Here is a 13,550-nt window from a genome sequence, read left to right as displayed (position 1 = left end):
AAACTGGACCACCTGCTGCAAATCCTTCACTTCCTTGGTCTACGTGACACTGCCCTCTACTGGCTGTCCTCCTACTTCTGACCCATCTTTCTCTGTTTCCTCTCAAAACTCCTCTTCCCCCTCACAGCCTCTTACAGTAGGTGTTCCCCAAGGTTCTGTTATTGAACCTCTCCTATTCTCCCTCTATACGTTCTCTCAAGGTGAACTCATCATGGGGTGCCTCAGGCAACTTGCAGGGGTGTCACAGATTGGTGGTCCGGTAACAAATTAAATTTTAGTCAGTGTGATAGGCAAAACCCGTGCTAATGGCTGCCAAACAAAAATATGTGGACAAAAAGAAGTGCAGCCCTGTCACCACCACATAACTGAACCTAAGGGTGACAGTATAAGTATGATTTACTTCATTAATTTTTGCTGAATTTCTCAATAACAAACTTTTGGCCCAGAGGTGCCAGGGAAAAATTTCTGATATGGTTGCTCTAGGTGTCAGCGGAATTTGAATTGGATGTTAAACCACATAAACGTTCTTACCCAGTGTTATTATTTATTAGTAACAGTGGTAAACACAGGGTTAATGTAGTAATAGTGGTAGGCAGCTACTAGTGGGAGCTATGTGCTGTGTGTCTGCACAGCACTGTGACACTGTACCGCACACCAGGCTTGTGAATGCTCAGCACTGCCATGGGGGCACTCCCTTCCAGAGCCGTAACTAGACTTTTTGGTGCCCTGTGCCAAAAAGAGAATTGGCGCCCCCCTCATTATTCTAAGGGACATAATGCACCCAAAAAAGGGCCATGGCTTCATGGGGAAGGGCCAGGGAAGAGATAGGAGAGGCCAGGAGATGCTGGGGATGAAATAAGAGGAAGCTACAAGCAAGAATGATAATAAACAGAAATTTGACAGGCCCAAACAGCGCCCCCTGACCTGTGGTGCCCTGTGCGATGGCACTGGCTGCACTACCCTAGCTACGGCCCTGCTCCCTTCTCTAACAGATTGGACAATTTGCTCCTTCATTGCTATAAGGCAAAGAAGCACATTCCTAGGTATACTTAGCCCAATGTAAGAAACACAGAACCGATATCCCCTATTTAATGATTATTTTAAGCCATAAATTAAGCAGCATTTTAGGAGAAAAAAAAGAGTAATTGAATGAAAGGGTGAGGCTAAAGTGGCAGGAGGGTGGATGTGACATTTACACTATGCCCGGTGCACTTCTGCAGGTTCTGCTCTCCTGCCCACACCTCCCATGTCTAATTTGAGGAGGCATCTTCGGAGAGCGGAGAAATATAATAATAATAATAATAATAATAATAATAATAATAATAAGTCATTTGGGGCAATGAGGTCTTACCTGATGCTGTGTAGTCCCAATCATAGAAGGACAATAGTAGATAATTAACCAAAATTAGCAAAAATCCACAGAATGTCAACATATTTGGAGCAATCCAAAGAGGCACTATCTAGAAAAAAAAACAAACACGATTTATTGTCAATTTAAGAGCTGTGGGACTATATTTTATCTTGTAATAATGGGAAATTGCACTTATGGTTTCTTTTTATTGATAGCGCTTTCCCAGCATCCTATTACTGCTGATTTGCTGGGGGATAGAAGGCAAAGGGCCTGGCTCTAAGTCGCACGCACTGCCAATGTCAGACGTTGTTGAGCGATTTTATTTTTTACTGCACATGCATTTAAGCCACAGTGCAAATGCCCCAATTGTGCTCGTACAGAGTCGCAGTTGCAATTTCAGGCGTTCCTGGGAGGTAGCTTAGCGCATGCACGCTGATGGTCTGTCTTTGGGGTGTGTTATGGGAGTGACGCGGGCGTGTTGGTGAAAGTGATTGCATACACAGATGCTCAGCCACTCACATAGGAGGCCATACTCGGAAGGAGAAACTGCCACTGCCATAGGGCTGGGGTAGGTTTTGATGGTGCGACCGATAGTGGGTCTAAAGACGCATCAATCGGTATTTCAGCATCTAAGGACAATGTAAGTGGGCGTCTCTGTTCTGGCACATTCTGATGCACAGATGTACACCAGGGAAGGGCTTTGTAGCGGCATTTGCACAAGTCGCAGACACAGACGCAGCTGCGCCCAACTCAGAATCGGGACCAAAGTGAGGGTTTCTACACACCAGACAAAGACTTAGAACCCAACAGGGTAACTCCCCCCAAACACACACACACATCAGCAATGCACAGCGTGGCCATGGATCAGGAACTACTCTTCTATGTACAGGAGTCCTCTATGCTTCATTTCCCTTCCTCTATATTTGTGACCTGAGCTGTAATTGATTTTCTTCTGTATGGCTCCATTAATCATGTAAAAATTCATAATGTGTATATGAGAATGCAGACATGGGTGTTATGCTAACATTGAACTTGTCAACATGTTTATTATGTCAACATTGACCATGCCGACATTCAGCATGTCGACACTGCTGTAATGGCAACATGATCGTAATGTTAACACTGTATTTTTCATGTTATTCATGTTACTCTATCCCTAATTCTATCCCTAAAGCTAACCCTAACAGTAATGCAAATGTCAACATTTTCCAGGCATCAACATTTTAACCATATCAACATCATGAATATTTACCTTCTGGTATCTACAATATTAACATCGTCACTACACGGTGGTGCCTAATCCTAACCCCCCTGCCAGCACTCTAATCCTAAATCTCCAAGGGGGGGTGTTTAAACCTAACCCCCCTCCCCGCACCCTAACCCTCCCTGGCGGGTGCTAACTCTGTGTCCCCCCCCCCCGCGATACCTAATCCTTAGCCCCCCCATCCCCAGGTATCTAGCATACTTACCGGTGTCCGGACGTTCAGGATTCTGTTGTTCAGGATGCCCACGCTGGTATCCTGATCCCATTCTGGATAGTGGCGTCGGCATTTTGATGGAAGTCGGGATTCCAGTGTCGGTATATCGGCAGCCGGAATCCCGTCTGCCGGTATTTTAACTACATCCCCAGCAGGGAGCATGGCAACAGACAATTATTGTGGACAAACAGCTGATGGAAACCATAAGAGTGCCCATGCAGCAAAAAATCAAAACACTTCTTAAGAACCGGAAGGTTTAGTAAATGTAAATGGTGAAGTAAAGTCTTGGTTGACATCAGCAGACTTTCTTGAAATTTCTATAGTAACAAGTTCACCTTCATCTGCATCACACACCCCCGATAGCTGCACAGAGTGCCAAACACAGTGGCGTAAATTCATCCCAGACGCCCGGAAGCAAGTTATAATTTGGTGCCCACCCCCCTCCCCCTCCCCCTCCTTTACAGCCGCTGACACTGTAATATAGCATTTTACAAGCAGATACACCTGCAGTTGTACACGGAATATAGGCATGCCATGGAGGAGTGAGACAGAGAGTTGTGGGTGAGGGGGGAGCCGAATGTGTCACACTGACAAAAGAAGCCACTGAGGAGCAGCAACACCAATGAGTAGGGACAGGGTATATATAGACGGAGCTCTCCACTAGTGTATGGTGGCTTCTCAGGTGTCAGGAAGAGCTGCCATGTATTGGGCAGCCATCATGGTACACTCCTGGTACATAGTTACAGCCCTAACTGGGGTCAATATATTGTGGGCAATGGAGGAGGGGCCCCTTCAGTGCTGGAACCCGGCGGCAGGCACCTCCATTATCTCCCATAGTTCTGCCCCTGGCCAAACACAAATACGCGCTTTAGTTGTTAATGCGTCTGCCTTATAGTAATCACACACACTTTCCCTATGCTGGCCATACACGCTACAATTATCGGGGCGATCCGCCTGATATCGGCGGATCGCCCCGATAATTGTAGCGTGTGTGCGAGCGACCGAGGGTTAAATATTGCTCGGTCGGGCATGCAGGATTGTCCAGCATGCCCGTCCGATGCGATATTTACCCGGTAAACTGTCGGCCGCATCAGTCAGTGTATGCCCAGCGCGGCCGACAGACAGACATTTCCTGTGTTCCTTCCTACGGAACAGGGAAATGTCTCCCCCCCCCCCGGGGGCGGAGCGCAGACGTCTGCTTAATACACTGTGAGAGAAATCTCACAGTGTATGCCGGCGACATCTGCAGCTGGCAGCCGGCCAGATGAAATGTCTGTCGGTCTGACAGGCATTTTATCTGGCCGTGTATGCCCAGCACTACCAATATCTACAACTGTTATTCAGCTAGCGTAAGTACCTTACATTGTAAGCACATTTGGCCATACATGCCTACCCTCCCGGTTTTCGCGGGAGGCTCCCGATTTTTCGGGTAACCCCCCGCACCCCCGGAAGGGTAGGCATTTCTCCCACATTCTGCCCACTTCCTAGTGAAGTGGGCAGAATGAGGAGAACACCCGCTGCGATCGCGGGTCTCCGTGTAGGGGGCGGGGCTTAAAACATGATTCTACATGAATCACATCATTTGGCCCTGCCCCCTATGCAAATTCTAGCCAATCGCGGGAATTTTGCCACGAGGGGCGGGGCATAATGACGTGAATCATCAGGCCCCACCCCCATTGCCTCCCTCCTGCTTCTCTTACCCGGGCTTCTCCCGGGAAGAGATCTTTAAAGGTAGGCAACTCTGCATTTGGCCAAAGCCATCTTTAGCTTCTGTTTCATGTAATTGTATGTCATTTGAAAGTGTTACAGTACCCTCAATGAACAGTGCAACACAATGGGACAAATGTAATAGGGTGAGAGTTTAGAAAAAGTGAGATAAAACTCTCACACTTTTAAACTCAGCCAATGTAATAAAGTCACAGAACATGTAAACTTGCATGTTTTTCAGACTCAAAGATCTCTCAAGATTTAAACTCTCATCCAGATGTTTCCTGTTTTGAAAATACAACTTGATCAGTGTATTAGTGTGAGAGATTTACTGCTAAACTCTCACATTTCTACATCAGGGTGCATAGGGTATACACAGGATACCTTGGGGGGTATAGGTGATGACGTCAGGCATCGGGCACCATAGAGTTAAGTTTTCAGCCTCCCAGGATGCACTAGGGTCCCCCTCCTATACCCCGCCCCCGGGCCAAGGCATCCCAGTTTCGTTGGTGCCCGGCTCGGAGTCGGAGCACATGTTTAGAGGGGGGCTAAGAATAACCCCTGAAGTTTTCTTCAAGGCAGCTGTGGCTGCAGATCTGGGAGTACAGCATGGACAGTCACTGCTGACGTCCATGCCGTCTCCCATACACCCCACCAGTACCAGAACGCCGGTACTGATCCGGGAATGTTGGTAAGTATCTGGGGTCACGGCTAGCGGTGACCCCAGATGCTTCGGACCATGGCCGGATCCAAGGGGAGCAGGTAAGCAGCGGGGGTCCCTGCTGAGCACATGGTCCACAGTCTCCAGGCAGGGGGCTCCCTGGGGACTGGCTGCAGCATGGAGCCAGGTACTAACCTGCGCTTCCACTACCCCCCTGGGACAGCGGACCGCAGCTGAGCAGCAAGCACTGTGGCGTCCCAGGGGTTAATTGCATGCCAGGGGAGCGCGCCTTCCCTGTATACAGCCGGCGCCTCCCCCGCTGCACACAGCCCTCTCTGCGCTGCTGATTGGCCCTGTGGCAGCGCTTCTCCCCCAGACCGACCTCCTCTCTGCTCCTCGGTGGCCATCTTTGCATGGTGAACGCTGCTGGAGCTGCTGATCGGTGGCATCGCGGTCTGGGTCCCCCGGCACACTTCTCCGTTGACTGCAGGTCTGTGTATGCAGCGCTGTGTCCTACCAGACTCTGTGTCTGTGTAGTTGAGAAACAGCGCTGATAGTGCAGGGATTGATTTCTTCTGCATTGTATGTGACTTCTTCTAGCGTCTGCTGCCTGTACTTTCACTTTCTATCAGAGCCAAAATCACTCCCACTGACATCACTAGTGATGTCAGTGGGGCCGGACCCAGACGGTAGGTGCTCCCATGGGAACACCTCCGTCTGGCAGCCACGCCCCGGGCACGCCCACCAAAGGGGGCGTGCTGTCAATCAACATCGACAGCACGCCTCCTTTGGTGCGAGACCTGGAGCGACGGCTTCCCCGTCGCTAGCCGGGTCTCGCGCATGCGCACGACGGAGCAGCATCCGTTGTGCGCATGCACACTAGGGCACCATCGACCCGCTTGCGAGCGCTCAGCGCTCGCGAGCGGGTCTGAATCAGGCCCTAAGTGCAATGTACCAATAGCGGAGGGGGAGGGTAACGCGGAGGGGTTATGTCGGCAGTGATATTTATTGGCGCGGCCAATTACTGTCACGGCTCCGGTACAGGAACCTCCCTGTGTTTGTTTCGCTAAGGCGCTTACAACCCTAGTGGGCCAGTTAGCTCCGCCACCTGCGTTTTCCCAGATGGGATTATCCCAGCAGTCAGTGGTATCGTCACCCATGCAGGGGTTCCCGAGACAACCGATGGTACCCCACAGTCTCCCTATTTCCCCTCCCCAGGTTTCCCAGGAGCCTGCGTGGGTTAATTCACTGACAAATTCAGTACAGCATTTCTCGTAAGTGTTACAAGGGGAGTCTGTGTTGTGGCCGCACAAGCGGCCTGTGGCGTCTCTGTCTGCTCCTTATGAGGATGACGAAGTGACGTCCAATGATGGGGAGATTCTGGATCTATCTGACCAAGAACCTCTCCGTACTAAAGAGTCGGACGCTAAGTCCAAAGTTTATATTCCTGGCCTTATTTGGGCAGTCCGCACGGCTTTAGTCATTGAGGATGATGATCCTCCGGTGTCCAAGTCCAAATATGCCTTTTTCAAGGATATTAAGGGTGACGCCACAGTGTTTCCTCTTTCGGGTCAGTTAGTAGACCATTTAGAGGAGGCGTGGAAACATCCCAGAAAACGGTATCAGCCTCAAAGGCGTTTAGCCGTGGCTTATCCGTTTGCTGACAATTATTTTCCTAAGTGGGAATCCCATTCACAGGTGGATTCTCACGTGACACGTCTAGTCCGAAGTGCCACTTTGCCCATGCCTTCCATGTCCTCCTTGAAGGATGCTACGGACCGCAAGGTGGAAATCTGCCTTAAGTCCATTTATTCCCTTGCGGGGGGGCGTCCAGACCGGCTATGGCCGTGTGTTGGGTAGCCAGAGCTATGGAGCGCTGGGCGGATAGTTTGGAGGCGTCTTTGGACTCTGACTGTTCGGCTGAACAGGCCGAGTTGGTGGGAAATCTCCGGGATTCGGCCACTTACATAAATGAAGCGGCCTTGGATATCAGTATCCTCAGCTCTAGGATTTCTTCTGCAGCTCTTGCTGCTCATCGCACCTTATGGTTGCGATCTTGGAAAGCGGACGCTGATTCCAAAAAGGGTTTAGAAGCTTTGCCTTTTAATGGAGAAGTCCTATTTGGTCCGGATCTGGACAAAATTGTAGCTACGCTGGCAGCAGCCAAATCTGCATATCTCCTGTCTGCTGCGGTCCCTTCAAGTTCGGGTACGTCGTCCTTTCAGCCTTACAGGGCCCAGGGTAGGCCTAAAGCACAGTCTTTTCCCCGACAGGCTGGGCCTAAGATAATGGCTAAGCCCAGGAAACAGGCCTGGAGTACCAGACGTCCGGCCCCTAAGTCAGATGACAAACCTGCGGCCTGAAGGTCCGGGCCTCCCTTTGGGGGATCCCAAAGTGGGAGACCGCCTGCTGCAGTTCGCCCAGTGTTGGTCGATAATCACGACAGACAATTGGGTTCACGAGGTGGTTTCTCACGGGTATGCCCTCTCCTTTTGGCACAGGCCCCCATCCCGGTTCTTCACCACGGGCCTTCCATCAGACCGGAACAAAGCCTTGGAACTGCGAAAGGTTTTGCACACTATGCTCCAGGCTGGAGTTATAGTGCCTGTTCCATTCTCCCAGAGGGGCCAGGGTTTCTATTCCAATCTATTTTTGGTGCAGAAACCCAATGGGTCGTACCGTCCTATACTCAACCTCAAGGCCCTCAACAAGTCCTTGAGGGTGCCTCGGTTTCAGATGGAGACTCTACGGTCCATCATTCTGGCACTGGAACCTGGGGATTACATGGTGTCTTTGGACATACAGGACGCTTACCTGCATGTCCCTATTCTTTTGCGCCATCAGCAGTTCCTCAGGTTTGCAATCCGCAATGATCACTTCCAGTTCCGGGCGTTACCTTTTGGCCTGGTGACAGCACCACGAGTGTTCACCAAGGTCAAGGCGGCTTACCTGCGGATGCAGGGAGTCCGCATGTTGCCATATCTGGACGACCTTCTGTTGGTGGCAGGATCTCCAGAGCTCCTTCTACGCCATTTGGACCTGACGATTGCAGTACTGCAATGTCACGGCTGGTTGATAAACTGGCAAAAGTCCACCCTGATCCCGTCTCAGAGGATTCTGCACCTCGGAGCCTTGTTGGACTCCAGACAGCAACGGATCTTTGTGACGGGGGAAAAGATCTCTGCCTTGCAGTTGAGGGTGCGCAGTTGTCTACAGTGTCGCCAAGTGTCTCTGCACTCGGTGATGAGGTTGCTGGGCTCCATGCTGTCAGTATTCGACATGGTGGAATATGCCCAGTTTCACTCCAGACCTCTGCAGCAATTGATCCTGTCCAAATGGAATGGACTGCCTCAGAGTCTAAAGTCCCAGACGATGGTGCTCACTCCGAAGGTTCGCCTGTCTCTAGCCTGGTGGTTGCAGACGACCCACCTCAACAAGGGTCGTCCATTTTGGGTGGCGAACTGGGTCCTGTTAACAACGGATGCCAGTCTTCGGGGCTGGGGAGCTGTCACGGGTCCACACTTATTCCAGGGCAGGTGGACTCAGGCAGAAAAGGAGCTTCCAATAAACATCTTGGAACTCCGTGCAGTTTTAAATGCTCTCCAGCAGGCACATCAGGTTCTCCAAGGTCACCCCGTGCAGGTCCAGTCGGACAATGCCACCACCGTGGCCTACATAAATCGAAAAGGAGGAACCCAAAGTCAGGCGGCACTCGTAGAGGTGTCCCGCATCCTGGTCTGGGCAGAGAGCAATCTTCCGGCTATATCAGCAGTATTCATCCCGGGAGTCCTCAACTGGGATGGGGATTTTCACAGTCGCCAGGACGTACATCCGGGGGAGTGGTCTCTGCACCAGGATGTCTTTCAACTTCTGGTGGACAGGTGGGGTCTTCCAGAGATAGACCTCATGGCGTCACGGCACAACAACAAGTTGCCGGTATACGGTTCTCGAACAAGAGACGAAAAGGCGTCTCTGGTGGATCCTCTGTCTGTCCAGTGGACATTCCGGTTTGTTTATCTATTTCCTCCGTTTTCCCTTCTTCCGCGGATAATCCGGAAATTCAAACAGGAATAGGGTATGCTCCTGCTGATCGCTCCCGAGTGGCCCAGGCGGAACTGGTTCTCAGACCTTCAGAGTTTGTCCGTGGACATTCCTCTGCGGTTGCCGCTACGATCGGACCTGCTATCACAGGGTCCTTGTCTGCACCCAGACCTGGCTTGGCTGTCTTTGATGGCGTGGCTGTTGAGACGGCCATGATAAGGTCCAGGGGGTTTTCCAGCTCTGTGGTGCAAACCATGCTAAGAGCTCGGAAACCATCCTCTGCAAGGATATACCATCGTGTGTGGCATACGTTCTTCCAGTTTTGTCGACCGAGAGGTTATGCCCCTAGGGAATTCCGTCTGTCTAGAGTGTTGGCTTTCCTACAGGCAGGGCTAGACCATGGGCTTCGCCTTGCTTCTCTGAAGGTGCAGGTGTCTGCCCTGTCAGTCTGGTTCCATCGTAGGATTGCTGCGCTCCCTGATGTGCGCACCTTTATGCAAGGTGTTCTTCGCATTCAGCCACCTTTTGTTCCACCGGTGGGGCCTTGGGATTTAGCTGTGGTCCTGAGAGCTCTCCAGGGACCGCCGTTTGAACCACTGGGCTCAGTGGACCTTAAATGGCTGATAGCTAAAACAATATTCCTTCTGGCCATTGCTTCGGCCAGATGTGTTTCTGACTTAGGGGCTCTCTCCTGTAGACCCCCCTTTCTGATTTTTCATAGGAACAGGGTGGTGCTGCGCACTCGTCCTGGATTCCTTCCCAAAGTTGTTTCAAGTTTCCACATCAACGAGGAAATCGTTGTGCCGGCTTTTAACTCACCTGATCTTTCAGTGGGTGAGGCCACTTTGGACGTTGTGCGGGCCTTAAGGATTTATGTTGACCGCACTTCTTCTTTTAGGAAGTCGGACGCCTTGTTTGTCCTTTATGGCTTCCGTAAAAAGGGTTGGCCTGCTTTAAAGCAAACTTTGGCAGGTTGGATTCGTATGGCTATTTCAGAAGCTTATCTTCATGAAGGCCTTCCGGTTCCTTCTTCTGTGAGGGCATATTCCACTAGATCTGTGGGTCCTTCGTGGGCAGCTCGACATGGTGCATCTGCAGTCCAGATCTGCAAGGCTGCCACGTGGTCCTCTGTCCATACCTTTGTGAGGTATTACGCGTTTGACACCTTTGCCTCTCAGGATGCTTCCTTCGGGCGTCGGATTCTCCTTTCAGCACAGGAGCGTCCCCACCCTTAAAGGATACTGCTTTGGGACATCCCCAAGGTATCCTGTGGATACCCTATGAACCCTGATGTAGAAAATATGAGATATGGTAAGAACTTACCTTTGTAATCTCTATTTCTACGAAGTCCATAGGGTTCCACAGGACTCCCGCCCTGTTGCACCTGTGCTGCAGATGGGCTTTACTCTGGTCACCGTTTTTCTCCGTCTCCCTCTGGTGAGAATGTGATTCTTGTGTGTGTCCAGATCTTTCTTCAGTCTCTTCCTTCTCCTCCTCCAGTCTATGGCTTGGTACGTAACTGAGATGCCTTGGCTCAGGGGCGGGGTATAGGAGGGGGACCCTAGTGCATCCTGGGAGGCTGAAAACTTAACTCTATGGTGCCCGATGCCTGACATCATCACCTATACCCCCCAAGGTATCCTGTGGAACCCTATGGACTTCGTAGAAATACAGATATCAAAGGTAAGTTCTTACCATATCTCATATTTTTCTAAACTCTCAACCTATTACATTTGGTCCGATATGTTGTTGCTCTATAAATAAAGGATAACAGCTGAATATATTTAAAGAATAAATATTTATGTATCAAAGCTTGATGAGTGATAGAATTGTGAGAGAAAAAGTATTAACGAATCAGCTCCGAACTATCATTTTTCAAACACAGCTTGCAAAAATGTAAGTTAGAAGCTGTTTGGTTAGTGCTTTATCGCTCACAATTTTATCTCTCTCCAGTCTTTGATACATAGGCCCCTTAGTTGGAGAAAGTTTATCACATATAATGGAGTATTACTGCACATATTTTAAATAGAATTTCCAAGATACTGGGCAGCTGTTCAAAGCCTTCTACTGTAAGTACAGTACATAACAAATGGTGGAATCTAAGGATCACCATCATAATCATTGTTTTTTTTTGTAAGGTTCCACACATTCTGCTGCACTGGACAGTCAACATTCACATAACATGAATGTAAATTAGTCATAATAACATTGTTGAAATAGAAGTATGAGTCATACTGGCGCAAAGACTAACAGCACAAATTCAAGTATGAATTACATACCTATGAGTTGAACAGAAAAACATAAAACTCAAACAAATAAAAACACAGCATGGAACATAACAGCATAGCACTCAAAGAAAATACAGCATAGAACATAACAGCACAACATGAATTAAAATAGAGCATAGAACATACCAGGTACATACAAGGCAGACAAAGAGAGTGCAGACATGAAAAGGAAAGGTAGAAAGGGAAAGGGCCCTTCACATGAGAGCTCACAGTCTTGAAGGAGGTGCAGGCAAATTCGACACAAGCGGACATGGCAGGGGAACGAAGTAGGGACAGTAGTCAGGAGTAGTATAGGAAGGATTAGGGTAAGCAAGAGTGAAGAGGTGGGTTTTGAGGGAGTTTTCAAAAAGTGGATTTTGGGGAGGGTCTTGTCAGGATATGCAGGGTTCCATAGGTGGAGAGCAGCATAGAAGAAGTCTTGGAGACCAGAGTAATGCTGGCCATACATCAGAAAGATATTGTTACAACCAGGCAACTAGTTGCCTGACCAATAAGTAGGCGGACACTGGCCACAAGTGTCCACTTAATTTTGTCACAGTCACCTAGCCCTCTCCATGTCATCAGGAGCTGTCCCTTGCAATGAGAGTACTTCCAGGTTTATGACCTGGGAGTCCTATTGCGCATGCACAGCATAGGACAGCTCATGCGCAAGCCGCGGAGGGAAGGTGACCGATCCTTCAGATCCCTCTCCAGGGATTTCTGCGGTAAGAAGTCAATAAGCAAGTCCACAGTGTCCCCTGGATGAGTAGAAGATTGGGAGAGCATTTGATCACCACTGCTCTTCTATGCGGGGTGGAGATACCTGAGGGCAGCCCAACTGCCATAAGTCTACGCCCACCCACACCCGCCATGTCACTGAGGCTACACCTTCAGCGCATGCATTGTTCTGATTTAGGAAGTCCATCCAATTGTTGGAAGGTATGCATGAGGCACAATATTCTCTGTATTGAACATGCCATGACCTGGGTTTCTGAGGCCAGTTCCTTTTTACACTCAAAGGGCTCTATTTACTACAATCCGCATAATGAATGCAGATTGTAGTGTGATATTAACGACTGAATTCGCAATGCGAATTCAGGCAATATCACAGGGATTTACTACAAATCCCTTGCAGGGACAGAGCTTGTGATAAAGCTCTGTCCCTGCGATTCCCCTTCGGAGCCTTATCACGGTATTTTCACAAAAAACACCGTGACCAAGTGCCGGTTCCCGCTGCTACCCCCCCCGGCGCTAAGCCCTGCCCCCGGTGCTAAGCCCCGCCCCCACGACCACGGACCCCCCGTGACCCCCCCTCCTCCCCCCCCGCGACCCCTCTCCCTTAATTACACTTACCTGCATGATCCGGGCCTCCAGTGATGTTCTCCATGCCTCCGGTCAGGTGATCTTCCATACTGTACTGGGACCCGATCACCTGATGACCGGGCAGCAGTACACTATGGGAGACCTTCTGACCGTAGGGGAGTCATCACCGGAGGCCCGATCACCGGTCCCTGGAGTCAGGTAAGTAATTTTTTTTTTTTTACTATTTTTTTTTCTTTTTTTTACATTGATCAGCTTGCGGTCTGTTTAGACCACACAGTTGATTACTGGGACCGACTCCCGGCTCTGCTCTCCCCATTGGAGCAGAGTAGGAGTCCGGTAAACGGGGGAGATGCTGGATAACGCCACCTCCAGGTGGTGTTATTATCACAGGGCTTTCCACGATATTTTTTCACATTTTATTTTTAGTAACCCTGGTTAGATCACATTTCCCATTACAGTTATGGGAAATGCGATCTGCTTTACTAATAATAAGTGATACTTAAGGGTTGGAGTAGAATTTTACGAATTCTACTCCAATTGCCCTGTAATAACTACAGGTGATACTAAAATAATGTGAAAAGGGTGTGAAAACACCCTTTTTCACTTTATTTTAGTCAAAATAATGTTAATAAATAGAGCCCAAAATCTTTAACAGACACTTTATTTTTTCATAACACAGAGTCCTGATACTCCTATTTTCTGTTTGCTTTATACAGTAGATC

General features: G+C 49.5%; 1 protein-coding gene across 1 annotated transcript in view; it reads right to left on the bottom strand.

Moving 5' to 3' along the window:
* LOC148526832 (ethanolaminephosphotransferase 1-like) overlaps positions 1 to 13,550 on the bottom strand; it is a 90,020-nt gene that overhangs the window by 38,366 nt on the left and 38,104 nt on the right. The window contains exon 3 of the mRNA XM_088469769.1: positions 1,352 to 1,460. Within this exon, the coding sequence (XP_088325895.1) occupies positions 1,352 to 1,460 (109 nt within the window). The remainder of the gene's footprint in view (positions 1 to 1,351; positions 1,461 to 13,550) is intronic.

The sequence above is a fragment of the Taudactylus pleione genome, unplaced genomic scaffold, assembly GCF_031769625.1.
Source record: "Taudactylus pleione unplaced genomic scaffold, aTauple2 ptg000093l, whole genome shotgun sequence".
Taxonomy (NCBI): Eukaryota; Metazoa; Chordata; class Amphibia; order Anura; family Myobatrachidae; genus Taudactylus; species Taudactylus pleione.
Note: the sequence above shows the minus strand (reverse complement) of the source record. Positions and strands in the feature narration are given on the sequence as shown.